General features: G+C 46.5%; 2 protein-coding genes across 7 annotated transcripts in view; one reads left to right on the top strand and one right to left on the bottom strand.

Annotated features, from left to right (window-relative positions):
* The window catches only part of ENOSF1 (enolase superfamily member 1), a 23768-nt gene extending 21030 nt beyond the window's left edge, over positions 1-2738 (top strand). For all 4 annotated transcript variants that reach the window (XM_068993936.1, XM_068993935.1, XM_068993934.1 and 1 more), the window contains 2 exons: positions 560-641; positions 1201-2738. In XM_068993936.1, coding sequence (XP_068850037.1) covers positions 560-641; positions 1201-1302 — 184 coding nt within the window. In that variant the 3' untranslated portion in view covers positions 1303-2738. The remainder of the gene's footprint in view (positions 1-559; positions 642-1200) is intronic.
* Positions 1807-15458, bottom strand: TYMS (thymidylate synthetase). Of its 3 annotated transcripts, XM_068993937.1 has the most exons (7): positions 15248-15458; positions 9535-9608; positions 7349-7523; positions 5884-5985; positions 4993-5168; positions 4599-4670; positions 1807-2613 (listed from the first exon to the last, which is right to left on the bottom strand). In XM_068993937.1, exons 1-7 carry the CDS (start codon positions 15456-15458, stop codon positions 2476-2478), a joined length of 948 nt encoding a protein of 315 aa, XP_068850038.1. In that variant the 3' UTR covers positions 1807-2475. The 3 variants fall into 3 exon arrangements, with proteins under 3 accessions (XP_068850038.1, XP_068850039.1, XP_068850040.1); XM_068993938.1 differs by lacking the exon at positions 5884-5985; XM_068993939.1 differs by lacking the exons at positions 7349-7523; positions 9535-9608.

Below are 15458 nucleotides of genomic sequence, written 5' to 3'. Positions count from 1 at the left end.
CTTTTAGTTCCATCTCATTTCTCAACATGTTCCAGATGAGCTTTAAATTAGGACAGTCTCCTTCCAGTCACCTGCACACATACGGTTTTACTATGCTTTTGTTTCTTCCTGGAATTAAATATCGTACTTCAGACAGATCACTAGGAGTATGTAGTGAGAGCATGAAGACATGCCTGGGAAAGGTGAACATCAAGTTCAAGACTGAGAAATGGGACCTGGGAGGGTCTACAGGAACTTCTTCTATAAAGCAATGTTTGGTTCTTCAGCTGAATTCTAATACACGTGAGAGATTTTAAACTCTTAAAAACCACCACTCCTAGGGTTTTCTGCCTCCCCCATTTCAGTTCCGCAAACCAGGAACAAGGAGAGGGGTGGGTTTCTACCAACCTTGAAAGGTCCTGCAGGCTTTGAGGGATGAGAAAATGGGCGAAGGATTTGCCTAGAACCATGGGGTATCAGCCACCCCTCGACTGAGTCCATCTCAGCGGTGTTCAGCCCTCTGCCCAGCAGCCCATCTAACTGAAGGCATTGTTACTCCAACCTGATTCCTTCCTCCCAGGATGTGTGAATACGTCGACCACCTGCATGAGCATTTCAAGTATCCTGTGCTGATCAGGGAGGCTTCCTACATGCCTCCAAAGGTGAGCCTGATGTGCCCCCCCACCCCCAGGCACAAAGCTTGGTCTCCTCGAATCTGTTTTCATTATCTAGAAACAAATGGTTCTTTAGTCTTAAGTCCCCAGGCGCAAAGGTCAGGGTTTGGGGTGAAATGGCCCCTGACAAGGCTTCTCTCCTGGCAGCCTTTCCCCTCTAGCTGGACCTGAAAACATGCACTCCTTGCCCCCCACCCCGTGCAACAGAACTAAAAACCAGGAACCATCTAGCAAGTTAGCAAAAGGTTTTGACTGTACCTTTAAAAAAAAAAATCTGCTTCATTGACCCTCCTGTTTAAAAGATCGGGGCTAATTTTCACCAGCAGAGGTGGAACTAACAAAGAAGTATGATTAGTTAACTAACCCTGAGAAGTAGCAGGGTACCTCTCCCCCATTTCAAACAACCTGCAAACTTAACTTTTAAAAATGTTAATTCAGTTGCCTCTGGCTGAGACTTAAAAGCATTTCTTGGAGCAGCATAAATAAGTAAAATAAATGACTTTTGTTCTGGGAGGTTATTAACAACTCCATTTTTTGTCTTTGATAGGATGCTGGTTATTCAACAGAAATGAAGGAGGACTCGGTAAAGAGACACCGCTATCCAGATGGTGAAGTCTGGAAGAAGCTCCTAACTGCTCAAGGGAATTAAGTGCTCAGCTCTGACACCTTTTGCTTTAAGTGAAAAGGTTTAAGATTTCTTGGGTCTGGTTTTACAAAAATAGAAGGAAAAAAAAAATCATCCTACCAATCAAGACAAGTTCAGCTAAAAGTCATACTAACCTCAGGGATCAGCTTAGTCATCATTATTACTTGATTCTTTTAGCAGAAAAAATTCTCCTGTGTAGTATTTAAACAAAAATAGTTCCAATTAATTCAAAGTACAGGAAGATGTTCTTAAATTTTCCATCACACACTGATACCTAGACATTGAACTGTACTTTGAAAACAAGCAGCATGCTGAAATACTTCCTTAATCTTCTTAAAAACACACTTGTCATAAATTAGTGTAATACAAACAGTGCTGCAGCACTGTGCAGTATCTGCTCTGCAACAAAAGTTAAAAAAAATCAGATAGCCCTGAGGTGGTTTAGCATCTTTCTCTTGCTCAGTGTGAGCCTATTAGAGAATTCACACTGTGCTGAAGCTAATGACGGTAAAATGGTATCAGACTATTTTTATAACCCTGAAAGCCTTTATTCTAGATAATCATTGTTTTTAATGATAAAGCCAGAATTAAATGAAACACAGAAAAAATAGGGCAAACTAGCTTACTCAGCATTTCTAAAATATACCCTGTCTAAGCCACATCCAAACCAGAACACAGCACATGTGTGTTTATTTAGGAGGGTTCAGTTAATCTACTTTAGGCAGGAACTACACAGTTTTAAAAAACATGAATGCAGAACATTTATTGTGGCAAGATATAAAACTTTAAACATTCATAACCACACTAGGCATTAACATGACTGATGGGTGTTACCCAGCTTGCTCAGATATGGGGAAATAGTTCTATATAATTCTTGAAATGCACTGACCATTTTCCTAAAAACACTACGAAATTTGAATTAATATAAATTCTCTTTCCTGTCTTTATTCAAAATCACTACATGTACAGACACCCTCAGTGAGTCACCCAAACCCAAGGCCTTTTACTACTAAGAGAACAACACAGCTCTTATTTGCCAGTGGCAACATTCTTAAAAGTTAATGGATAATAACCAACAGATCACTAACAGGTTTTGACCTAGATCCTTCGCCTTTACAGCCAAGTGAACTTTTACCTGGGTGTAAATATCCTTCAAACAACGCCTTTAAAAGCACTCTAGACAGCCATTTCCATTTTAATAGTAGGGTGAGGATTGTAGCCTTCAATCTGAAAGTCTTCAGCCTTGAAGTCATCGATTGTCTCAACTTTTCGAAGGATTTTGAGCTTGGGGAAAGGCCTTGGTTCTCGCTGAAGCTAAAAACAACATAAGACCATTATTTTCCCAGATCCGTACGCCCTGCTTTAATTTTTGCTCCCCATGTCCCTCATGAAACAAATCACAGTATTTTACCAGGAAAGTATTATTTTGCAGGGGTGGAATACCGAAAATACCTCGTCCCTCGTTACTCAATGCTGCTGACCCATTCTCTCACCCCGTGGAGAGTGAAGGGTGATCAGTGGATCACATGGTGTCAGTAGCCTTGGTGGTTCGCTGGCTTTAAGTTCTTAAATTTGTTAAAAACAGGGCACGGTTTTTTACTTAAAGAAGTAGTTACAGGATGTCTACTTGAGTCCCATGATGCCTAGCCCAACTGTCCCTGGCAGAAAGGACAGGGAAAGAGGACACATGTTGACAACTAACAGGGATAAAGCCAGGACTCCTGGGCTGGACAGACAGCAGCAAGGAGGACGAGGACACAGGGCATGCCCTCCTCCTCTGTCAGCACGACTGGAGTATCTGGATGAACCCTGGGGTCACCCTCTCCCAGATCTAACCAGAAGGGGCTAAACGTTTCTGGTTCAAGCTTTTTTCCTTCGGAGTTCATTAAGCACAAACACTCCTTTTTTAAAATTGCCGCTTCAATCATCCTTTGTTGAAAATAAACTGGCTTAAAGGCTTAATAAGACAACACTATAAAACTCCTAGAAGAGAACACAGGTAAAATATTTTGATATAAATCATACCAACGTTTTCTTAGGTCAGTCTCCCAAAGCAATAGAAATAAAATCTAACTTACAAGCTTTTGCACAGCTTGTAAGATGTGCAAAAGGAAACCATAGAACTAAAAGAATCTACAGAAAATATTTGTAAACAATGGAACTGACAACAGCTTAATTTCCAAAATATACAAACAGCTCTGTAATACACTCAACAACAAGAAAAACCCAGTTTCAAAATGGGCAGGTGACCTAAAGAGACAGTTCTCCAAAGAAGATACACAAATGGCCCAAAGGCACATGAAACAATATTCAACATCACTAATTAGAGAAATGCAAATCAAAGCCACAATTAGGTACCACCTCACACCAGTCAAAATGGCCATCATTGAAAAGTATAACAAATGCTGGAGAGGGTGTGGAGAAAAGGGAATCTTTCTATACTAGCGGTGGGAATGTAAACAGATGCAGCCATTGGTGAAAAGAGTATGAAAAGTTCCTCAGGAAACCAAAAACAGAATTACCATATGACCCAGCAATTCCACTCCTGGGCATGTATCTAGACAAAACTATAATTCAAGGATACATGCACCCCTGTGTTCACAGCAGCATTATTCACAACAGCCAAGACAAGAACACAACCTAAATATCCATCGACAAGTGGATAAAGATTAGGTGTGTGTATGTGTATATATCTGCACACACACATATACACACACACACACACACACACACACGTACACACGGAATACTACTCAGCCATAAAAAAGAGTGAAATGCCATTAGCATCTACATGGATGGACCCAGAAATCATACTAAGCAAAGTCAGAAGGACAAATACCACGTGACGTCACTTCAGTGTGGGATCTAACACGATACAAATGAACCTATCCCTGAAACAGAAACAGTATCATGGACAGAGAAGAGGCTGGTGGTTTCCAAGGGGGAAGGGAGTGGAGGGCTGGGACTGGCAGGTACAAACTGGTACACACAAAATGGGTAAACAAGAACCTACTGTACAACACAGGAGCTACATTCAATATCCTAGGGCAAACCATAATGGGAAAGAATACATACACGTGCAGCACCTCACAGCACCCGTCACGTTCGGTGTCTGTGGCCACTGAGGCCCATCTGCCTGGTCCCTGCCTGTCCACCACCATCCACAAACCTGGAAGCCTGTCCTCTTAGCTCCATCAGAGCCTGGAGGAGAACATCTATTACAGGAGGGACCCCGCCCATGTGGACAAGGTCTCAAGAGAAGGTACCAGACCCCAAAGAGTGACGGGTACATTTCTTACCTGAGTCTTCAGCGGCTCAATGTGATTCAGGTAAACGTGTGCATCTCCCAGAGTGTGTACGAAGTCACCTGGCTAAACCCCACAGAAGAAAGCGAAACTGTCAAGGCGTTAGTTCGAGTTCCTTTATAACACCTCATGTAAAAAAACGTGAGCATGCAGACGTCCCAAAGCTCTTCACAAAGAAATTTAACCAGTATCGCTTTTGAGAAAAGTTGATCCAAAGTCCTATTAAATGCTCCAGGCAAGTCAGTGAGCAGTTCCTTCATTTACACAGATTGCATCTAAAGACTACTAAGAGCTGGAATTCTCGGCCATCAGTTCTCCCACGTGACAGGACCTCACAGCCCAGTGTTCTAGGCTGGTCCCCACCTCCACCCCACCCAGAGCAGCCCACCTTCAGGTCCGTGATGTGTGCGATCATGTAGGTGAGCAGGGCGTAGCTGGCAATATTGAAGGGCACACCCAGGCCCATGTCTCCCGACCGTTGGTACAACTGGCAGGACAGCTCCCCATTCACCACGTAGAACTGGCAGAGGGCGTGGCATGGGGGGAGGGCCATGAGAGGGAGATCTGAGGGGCCAACAAGGAGAGTCAGGAGAGGAGGTGGTTTTTAAGGAACACAACTGTAAGCAAAGCAAAAAGCAGCAGAAGCCAGCTCTTACAGCAGAGATGGTGGGAAGAGCCACTAGGCCAGTGACCCCCACGAACCATTCCCACCCCAGGGATGGCATAAGGCCGACGGAGACCTGCCCATCACCATGAGACCTCTGTGGGAGTACAAGGACTGCTGAGGCCACCCGCTCTCATCCGAGCTGAAATGAATCACCTGGGCCACCTCCGTGGCACCAAGCCACAAGTACAGGGGGAATGAATTCATTTGCAGGGACCGTGAGACTGGTGACTCAGGCACACCCTCCTGTACTCAAATTGCTATCATTAATGCAAAAATTCCACTCAGGCTATTTACTACACCTCGGGAGAGCTTAACTTTACAATTGTTTAAAAGGTTCATAATAGTGAGGTGGAGGCAATCTGAAATTCCAACTGTCCCAATTTAAAATGTTAAGTTTTCATGGGTCTTTTTATAATTAAAGCCCATAAACACAAATTAATTTCATCTGGGCCCAAGCTCGCTCTCTGAAGGTAAAAACACGGCCACTTGGGACATGGCCAGGGTCACACGAGCAGCTGGGCAGCCAGGGACAGTTCCCAGGACCACTTCCGACCCGGTGCCTCTGCTCAAGGCTCAGTTAGGACATGGGAGGATGACTGGGGCGCCATCAACCTTTTGGATTCCAAGCACACAGGATGATTCTTCTGTCGTTAGGGTTGGTTTTGATTGTGTCGATCACTTTTTGCAGTTGATCTACTCCTTGACCTGAATAATCTGCAGAATTGGCAAAAACAAGAGACCACCACACATGTGAACCTTGGTACCCCGGGAGAGGGCCCCAGGTCACTGAGCACACGGTCCTCCCTGCAAGGCCCCGCCGGCCCAGTCACACAATATCCAGTGAACAGTACTGATGTCTCCTTTGCTGGGTTGAGTCTGGGCTCCTAGGTCTGTCCTCTGGAGCCATAAGTCTATTTTCCCACTACTTAGGAGACTTTTAAAATACTTGGCCAGGGTGTCCCTCCTCCCCCTTCTCCTATCGCTAAACCTCCTTCATCCTCAACAATCAATTTCTTCCAGCGGTCCCCATGGGACACTGTGTCTGTACCATCAACGATTCTTGTCCCACTTCACTGCCAGGCAGGGCTGGATCTGCAGTAGATAGGATGTTTCCTACCCTACATGGTTCAACAACCGGTGATGAGGATTTTTTTTTGTCATCTAGATACTAGCCTTCCAACACTCCCACCAAAAATTAAACAGCTAAACAGCTGCTGATCTGTAAACATCAGGAAACCTCTCTATTATATACCACCCTGTACTTTTCTCCCATGTCTGGTCTCTGAACTTGCCGCCTCCTGGAGTGAACTGGAAGCTGAGATATGCGAAGCCTCCCATCTCTATGGGTAAATGTCTGTTTGCTGGAGGCCGACTATGCTCGAGTCCAGGAGTTCTTAATTTGGGGAAAGAAAGCCCTGTCACTATCACAGTTCCAGAGAAGATTTTAAAAAGATGACCTGTAATGGAACAGTTTTGTATCTTGATTGTGCTGATGGCTACATAAATCTCCATGGGCTGAAACTGCACACAAATTTGCAAAGCTGAAGAAATCTGTTAAGTGCTGTGGGTTTTACCAACGCTAATTTGTGTGAGAGGTGGTGCCAAGTGACAGGGGGGTAGGCGTCCAGCAGGGAGATGTTTCATCTCCACCCCAGCAGGGTGGGGAGGAGAGAGCAATCAAGACGGGTGCTGTCACATCCGCGCCACCGGCAGCGTGCTGGGTGGTTCAGTCTTGAAAAGGAAGATCAAGGTGACCACAGGACAGTCAGTCCCTGGGACTCATCCCCAGATTAAAACTTCCAACCTGCCTCCAACACAGCAACCGACCACCCACCAGGTCACTGTCTGCTGATGAACAAGGTACAGAAGATGCCCAGACACACAGGTGCTGACCACCTGGTGTGTGACCCGACCCGACCCTCCCCCTGGATCCGAAGCAGCCCCTCACAAGGTCCAAGTTATATATCCATTTCCCCATCATCAGCTTCCTATCCCCCAGGCTTCACTTGCAGCCACAGAACAAACCCAGGCTGTGACAGACACTCAGGAAATCCAAGGGCCCCCTCCAGCTCCTCACCTGAATCCATATCTTTGTATTCAGCCCCAAAATGCCTCCACTGGAAGCCATAAACCGGGCCCAAATCCCCTTCAGCTCTGTTGGAGAAGCCCAAGCCATCCAAGAAGTCTCGGGACCCGTTGGCATCCCAAATTTTCACTCCCTTGGAAGACAGTTCCTTAGCGTTGGTGGATCCCTGTAAGAGACACGGCATCCCGTGAATTCCAAGCCACAAGTGGGCCTGTGCTGACAGATGGGGGCAACACCTGACACGCTCCATCACTAGGCAGGCTGGTCCCAGCCCAGACTTCCCAAAGACCCCCGGGACAGTCTGATCCTTCTTTGCAATTACTCCCTCAAATCTTTTTTCCTATTCTACTCAACCAAGACTTCTAAACATCTCCAAGTCCTTTCATTGCTCCCATCTAACAGTTCTGTTTCTTAACTAAATGTGTCTTGTGACTAAGTGTAACTCCCCAGAATGAATTTACTCCACACTCGCAACGTGTCTGGTGTATCTTAGACCTGTTATATAGGATGTTTCCACTGAGAGGCCTGATCAGTATTAGCTTTTCTGTCAAGTATGTCAGTCACGTATCTTTAAAAGTACCACTGTCAAGTTATGTTTATCAACAACATGTACTTGCAAAGTTAAGGTGTGGGTTCTTGGTGGGTTTTGGGGTTTTTTTTTTGGTGGCAAGTATAAGCTTTATGTTCCTCTTATGTATTTCATCTCATTAGCGTTGGCCCATGTATCCTGATGGTGCATCCAGGTCAAGACCCCACTTGGCCTCTGGGTAGGATGTGCTGTAATGGTTACAAGCAGGCAGTGAGGCCACACACACGCGCGCTAGGCCTGCCGTCTCCTCACTTCTCCTCTGACCAGCTCCCTGATCCCTCCAGCCTCAGTATCTGCACCCAAGAAAGAGCACAGCAGTAGCAATCACCACCCACATTACTGGGAGGAGCAGATAATACAAGCAAAGGTTTGGCACTCAACAGATATGAACCAAGGCACAGACTGCATCTCCCCATCTCGCCCAAAGACCCCAGCTGAAGTGTAGGTACGCCAACTCCTCTATCTTGAGTCACCCATGGAGTGACTATGAGGCGGGTCTGCTGTCTTCCTGGTGAGGACTCACTAGAATCCTGCACTCCAGCTTTATGATCAAACAAGCGCATGACCTCTATTCCTGAGCATCTCAGTTCCTCCCTTTCTGTCGTTGAGTTTGTACTAATTATTTTCACTTCCAGTGACTCATTCCTTGTTCACTCATGTTGCTTCAAGTCTCCCTCCCCATCCATTCAGCCTAGGCTCTAGCTTGTCTGCAAACATCCTCTTCTGAGATCTGTATCCAAACCTAAACCTTTTCTAAAATGCGTTGCGGTCTCAGGCCTGCTTTGGCCCAAGACAATACAAGCCACAGAAGGAAGCCCAACCTCACCCTGTGAGCAGTTTTGGCCAGAGTCTCAGAACAGTGAGATGAAGAGGAGATGAAGATGAGATGAAAGGGAGACACAGGTGTGGCACCATCACCATGCTCAGCTTATTACTCAAGAGCCTTCTAACTTACCCCCCAGGAGAGCACAGCTGGGATCTATATTCAGTCAGCAATCCCTGTGAGTGCCTACTGTGTGGCAGGCCATGTTCCAGGGGACACAACAGCAGACAAGAGAAATTCTCTGCCCTCATGGAGCTTACAGTGCTTTTCTAAATGTCAAAAAATTTTATTTTAAATAAAAATCTTTTAAATGATAGTATTTTATTCATTTGTCTGCCTTCTCCCTTGAAGGGGGTAAATGGGGAAGATCTTATATATAAGATGGGGCTTCTCTAGAGAAAAACAAAGGAGGGGTGGGGGTAATCACGGTTTTAGATCGGAGGCAGGGAAAACTCACTGAGTAGAGAGTTGAAGGTGAGGGTGCTACATGGGGGTGGGGATTCCACGGAGCAGGAGTGGCGAGTACCAGCCCCAAATGGGGACGTCCTGGTGTCCTCAAAGATCAGCAAGGAGGCCAGGGTGAGAGGAGCAGAGCGAGCGTGACTCTGGCTAAGGCCAGAGCAGACAGGACTGTAAGGACCTTGAATAAAACAGGAGCCACTAAGGACTTTAGGCCAAGGAGTGACATGATGCACGCTTAAAAGGATTTCGCTGGTGCCGTGCTGACAACAGATTATTGACTTCCAGTAGCAGCAACTTCTTTACCTTGATAAACCACAGCAACTCCTCCAAAACACCTTTCCAGAAAACACGTTTGGTTGTCAGCAGAGGAAATTCATCTGGAAAACAGTTTGCCATGTAATTTCAAGATGAGAAGACAAAACATGCCATCCAACTTTTTCTGTAAAAAGAGAGGACATGCCCCAGGACAGAAGGCCTGGGAACTGACTGCAGAGGAGTTGGAAACCTGTGACTTCTGCCACGCAGGCACCCCTGGATCAGAGTGGGGTTCCCAAGGCTGCAGCCCCAAGTCAGTGACACACTTCAGGTGAGATCACCCACCTGCACCCCTTGACCGCCAGACACAGGAATTTCACACAGAGAGATGGGGTGGGGAGGCCCATGTGGACAGGGAAGGAGCCAGCAGCCACTACCCAGTCAGTGCGAACCCTTCCCAGAGGTTTGAAGACAACACACAGAATGTGCCCTAGGACACAGCCTGAAGGCCCCTACTGCATGATTATCCTGCCAGGGAGAACGGGCTCACAACCAGGAACAGCAGATACCGCCCTGGCTAAAAGTGAATCCGTTCAGTCGCTCAGTTGTGACCGACTCTTTGCAACCCCACGAACCGCAGCATGCCAAGCCTCCTGGTCCATTACCAACTCCCGGAGTCCACCCAAACCCATGTCCATCGAGTCAGTGATGCCATCCAACCATCTCATCCTGTCATCCCCTTCTCCTGCCCTCAATCTTTCCCAGCATCTGGGTCTTTTCCAATGAGTCAGCTCTTCACATGAGGTGGCCAAAGTATTGGGAGTTTCAGCTTCAACATCAGTCCTTCCAATAAACACCCAGGACTGATCTCCTTGCAGTCCAAGGGACTCTTAGTTCTTAAATATTTGCAAAGAAACTTCACCTTTATTTGTATATTTTTAAAACTTTTGTTTCCTTTTTTCTTTTTGAACTTATTTTGTATTGGGGTATAGCTGATGAACAATGTTATGATAGTTTCAGATGAACAGCAAAGAGATTCAGGCATAAATGTATCCATTCTCTTCAACCTCCGCTCCCATCCAGGCTGCTCCCTAACACTGAGCATAGTTCCATGTGTTACTTAACAGATCCTTGTTGGTTATCCATTTTGTATGTGGGAATCCTAGTTCCCCCTATAACAGCATGAACACCATGCCCCCTGTAGTGTATGGTGTCTTAAACAGGGAGGCCCAGGGAAGCCCCCAACCTTTATCTTTTAACTGAACTAAAAATAGTTATCTGTTTAAATACCTGATATGCACAATCCTATCTGATCCTCAATACAATCCTGCTTGAGGCTCCATTAGTCAGTCAGTCAGTCCAGTCACTCAGACATGTCCGAGTCTTAGCGACCAAATGAATCGCAGCACGCCAGGCCTCCCTGTCCATCACCAACTCTTGGAGTTCACTCAGACTCACATCCATTGAGTCAGTGATGCCATCCAGCCATCTTATCCTCTGTCATCCCCTTCTCCTCCTGCCCCTAATCCCTCCCAGCGTCAGAGTCTTTTCTAATAAGTTAACTCTTCGCATGAGGTGGCCAAAGTACTGGAGTTTCAGCTTTAGCATCATTCCTTCCAAAGAAATCCCAGGGCTGATCTCCTTCAGAATGGACTGGTTGGATCTCCCTGGAGTCCAAGGGACTCTCAAGAGTCTTTTCCAACACCACCGTTCAAAAGCATCAATTCTTCAGCGCTCAGCTGTTTTCACAGTTCAACTCTCACATCCATACATGACCACTGGAAAAACCATAGCCTTGCCTAGACGGACCTTTGTTGGCAAAGTAATGTCTCTGCTTTTCAATATGCTATCTAGGTTGGTCATAACTTCTCTTCCAAGGAGTAAGCATCTTTTAATTTCATGGCTGCAGTCACCACCTGCAGTGATTTTGGAGCCCCAAAAAATAAAGTCTGACAGTGTTTCCACTGTTTCCCCACCTATTTCCCATGAAGTGATGGGAACAGATGCCATGGTCTTCGTTTTCTGAATGTTGAGCTTTAAGCCAACTTTTTCACTCTCCACTTTTACTTTCATCAAGAGGCTTTTTAGTTCCTCTTCACTTTCTGCCACAAGGGTGGTGTCATCTGCATATCTGAGGTTATTGCTATTTCTCCCGGCAATCTTGATTCCAGCTTGTGCTTCTTCCAGCCCAGCGTTTCTCATGATGTACTATGCATAGAAGTTAAATAAGCAGGGTGACAATATACAGCCTTGATGTACTCCTTTTCCTATTTGGAACCAGTGTGTTGTTCCATGTCCAGTTCTAACTGTTGCTTCCTGACCTGCACAGGTTTCTCAAGAGGCAGGTGAGGTGGTCTGGTATTCCCATCTCTTTAAGAATTTTCCACAGTGTATTGTGATCCACACAGTCAAAGGCTTTGGCATAGTCAATAAAGCAGAAACAGATGTTTTTCTGGAACTCTCTTGCTTTTTCAATGATCCAGCAGATGTTGGCAATTTGATCTCTGGTTCCTCTGCCTTTTCTAAAACCAGCTTGAACATCTGGAAGTTCACGGTTCATGTATTACTGAAGCCTGGCTTGCAGAATTTTGAGCATTACTTTACTAGCATGTGAGATGAGTGCAATTGTGTGGTAGTTTGAGCATTCTTTGGCATTGCCTTTCTTTGGGATTGGAATGAAAACTGACCTTTTCCAGTCCTGTGGCCACTGCTGAGTTTTCCAAATTTGCTGGCATATTGAGTGCAGCACTTTCACAGCATCATCTTTCAGGATTTGAAACAGCTCAACTGGGATTCCATCACCTCCACTAGCTTTGTTCATAGTGATGCTTTCTAAGGCCCACTTGACTTCACATTCCAGGATGTCTGGCTCTAGGTGAGTGATCACACCATCGTGATTATCTGGGTCATGAAGATCTGTTTTGTACAGCTCTTCCGTGTATTCTTGCCACCTCTTCTTAATATCTTCTGCTTCTGTTAGGTCCATACCATTTCTGTCCTTTATCGAGCCCATCTTTGCATGAAATGTTCCCTTGGTATCTCTAATTTTCTTGAAGAGATCTCTAGTCTTTCCCATTCTGTTGTTTTCCTCTGTTTCTCTGCACTGATCACTGAAGAAGGCTTTCTTATCTCTTCTTGCTATTCTTTGGAACTCTGCATTCAGATGCTTATAGCTTTCCTTTTCTCCTTTGCTTTTCACTTCTCTTCTTTTCACAGCTATTTGTAAGACCTCCCCAGACAGCCATTTTGCTTGTTTGCATTTCTTTTCCATGGGGATGGTCTTGATCCCTGTCTCCTGTACAATGTCACAAACCTCATTCCATAGTTCCTCAGGCACTCTATCAGATCTAGTCCCTTAAATCTATTTCTCACTTCCACTGTATAATCATAAGGGATTTGATTTAGGTCATACCTGAATGGTCTAGTGGTTTTCCTTACTTTCTTCAATTTATGTCTGAATTTGGCAATAAGGAGGTCATGATCTGAGCCACAGTCAGCTCCTGGTCTTGTTTTTGTTGACTGTGTAGAGCTTCTCCATCTTTGACTGCAAAGAATATAATCAATCTGATTTCGGTGTTGACCATCTGGTGATGTCCATGTGTAGAGTCTTCTCTTGTGTTGTTGGAAGAGGGTGTTTGCTATGACCGGTGCATTTTCTTCACAAAACTGTATTAGTCTTTGCCCTGCTTCATTCCGTATTCCAAGGCCAAATTTGCCTGTTACTCCAGGTGTTTCTTGACGTCCTACTTTTGCATTCCAGTCCCCTAGAATGAAAAGGACATCTTTTTTGGGTGTTAGTTCTCAAAGGTCTTGTAGGTCTTCATAGAACCATTCAACTTCAGCTTCTTCAGTGTTACTGGTTGGGGCATAGACTTGGATAACTGTCATATTGAATGGTTTGCCTTGGAAATGAACAGAGATCATTCTGTCGTTTTTGAGACTGCATCTAAGTACTGCATTTTGGACTCTTTTGTTGACCATGATGGCTACTTCATTTCTTCTGAGGGATTCCTGCCTGCAGTAGTAGATATAATTTAATGGTCATCTGAGTTAAATTCACCCATTCCAGTCCATTTTAGTTCACTGATTCCTAGAATGTCAACGTTCACCCTTGCCATCTCCTGTTTGACCACTTCCAATTTGCCTTGATTCACGGACCTGACATTCCAGGTTCCTATGTAATATTGCTCTTTACAGCACCACACCTTGCTTCTATCACCAGTCACATCCACAACTGGGTATTGTTTTTGCTTTGGCTCCATCCCTTCATTCTTTCTGGAGTTATTTCTCCATTATGATCTCCATTTTACAGGCACCAGGAGGTGGTAAGTCTGCATCAAACAGCTGAGAAAAAGTAAAAGCTTATCTCTAAATTCAGTAACTATTCAGCCAACTGTACAGGTGATACTCATGTAACAAGGGCAGTCTTCAAGCACCTACATTCCCTCCATTTGGGGGATCATTTCCTCCATTTTGAGCACATGAGGAAGCTGAAGATAGGTGAAGATAAACAATAGCACCCAAGTCTAGGCATAATCGCTGGAGTGAAAATGACATCTGCGGCTCATGGGAGGCTACCATGCAGGAGCTACAGGAAGGCGAATCCCTCGACTCGAGACAAAACTCCCCAAGCTGTCCAAGCCAATCTGGTCACAGCAGCTCTGGATTTTCCAGTCTCTGCAATGGGTGTGTGGCAGAGGGTTTCTGCCCTGACCTGGGTGCACCTCCTTTAACAGCTGGTCTCCCCACTCACAACCACCCTCCACACCTATTTCACGGACGTTTGTCTGAGGCCGACCCCCATCCCACCTCTTTGTCCCCTGAGAGTCTGGCACTAACAACTTCCAAGACACATTTCTCCCCAGGAAAGTGAAAGTCGTTCAGTCGTGTCCGACTCTTTGCGACCCCATGGACTAATATATATGGTCCATGGAATTCTGCAGGTCAGAATACCGGACTGGGTAACCGTTCCTTTCTCCAGGGGATCTTTCCAACCCAGGGCTCCCGCATTGCAGGCGGATTCTTCACCGGCTGAGCCACCAGCGAAGCAAATAAGGGAATTCCCTGGAGATCCAGTGGTTAGGACTCCCCACTTTGGCTGCTGTGGCCCAGGTTCTAAGAACTCGCAAGCCTTGTGGCACGGTCGCCCCAACCCAAAAAAAAAAAAAAAATTAATAAGAACTTCTCGGATTCTCACGTTTCTGTTCCAAGATTAGGGAGGAAAGCTGGCTCGCTGGACCAGATGGGAGAACTGTCAGGAGCCCCAAGTTTCCGCCCCTGCTTCCCAGCGGTCTCCTCCCACCGAGGCCCCGCCCACGTCATCTGGGCTCCAATTTTTAAAAACAAAGCGGGAACAGTCAACGCGGAGGGAAGAGGAGTGGCAAAAAGGGGGCCCTGCAGTCAAGGCCTCGGTCAAGCCCGGGCAGATCCTCTCGCGCACTCTAGTCTGGGGATAGCGCTGCAGAGCCAAGCCCGCTTAGGGGAGACAGCATACCGGGTGGACCGGGGTGATTAAGAGCCAGAGGGCCTGCTTTTACCTCCCAGCTCTGTCCGTCCAGTCCGTGTGACCTTATCCAAGTTCACGTCTAGAGTCCGAGCCAGTTTCGGCGTCTGTAAAGTGGGGCCAAAGCCATTCCCCTTACTCACGCTGCAGAGGTTAGGGCTAAACGCCCGTCGCTGGGCCCGGCCTGTCCGCAGCGCTCTCCCCACCGCAGCCCCGCGCGCACCGGGCCCGCCCGCCCCCGTGACGCGGCTGCCTCACCTCTCAGGTTGTACCGCGCCTGCATCCCGAACACCGACAGGGTGCCAGTGCCGGTGCGGTCATCCTTCCGGAAGCCGCAGCGGAGGATGTGTTCTATCTGCCCCAGGTACTGCAGCTCCCCGTGCGGCGGCGGCGGCCGCGGCTCGGCGCTCTGCTCCTGCACGGCAGGCGGCGACAGTGGGCGTGACGGCTCGGAGCCGGCGGCTGGCAT

Source organism: Capricornis sumatraensis, chromosome 21, assembly GCF_032405125.1.
Source record: "Capricornis sumatraensis isolate serow.1 chromosome 21, serow.2, whole genome shotgun sequence".
NCBI classification, from domain to species: domain Eukaryota; kingdom Metazoa; phylum Chordata; class Mammalia; order Artiodactyla; family Bovidae; genus Capricornis; species Capricornis sumatraensis.
This window is presented reverse-complemented; position numbering and strand designations above follow the sequence as displayed.

What these genes read in the sequence shown, in the direction of transcription:
- TYMS (XM_068993937.1), bottom strand. Translation starts at nt 15,458, where the DNA reads ATGCCAGCCGCCGGCTCCGAGCCGTCACGCCCACTGTCGCCGCCTGCC. An exon ending in AGTTGCTGTGGTTTATCAAG is followed by an intron (nt 7,524 to 9,534) that starts GTAAAGAAGTTG and finishes TGTCTCTTACAG; the next exon opens with GGATCCACCAACGCTAAGGA. An exon ending in CACACATCACGGACCTGAAG is followed by an intron (nt 4,671 to 4,992) that starts GTGGGCTGCTCT and finishes TGTGGGGTTTAG; the next exon opens with CCAGGTGACTTCGTACACAC.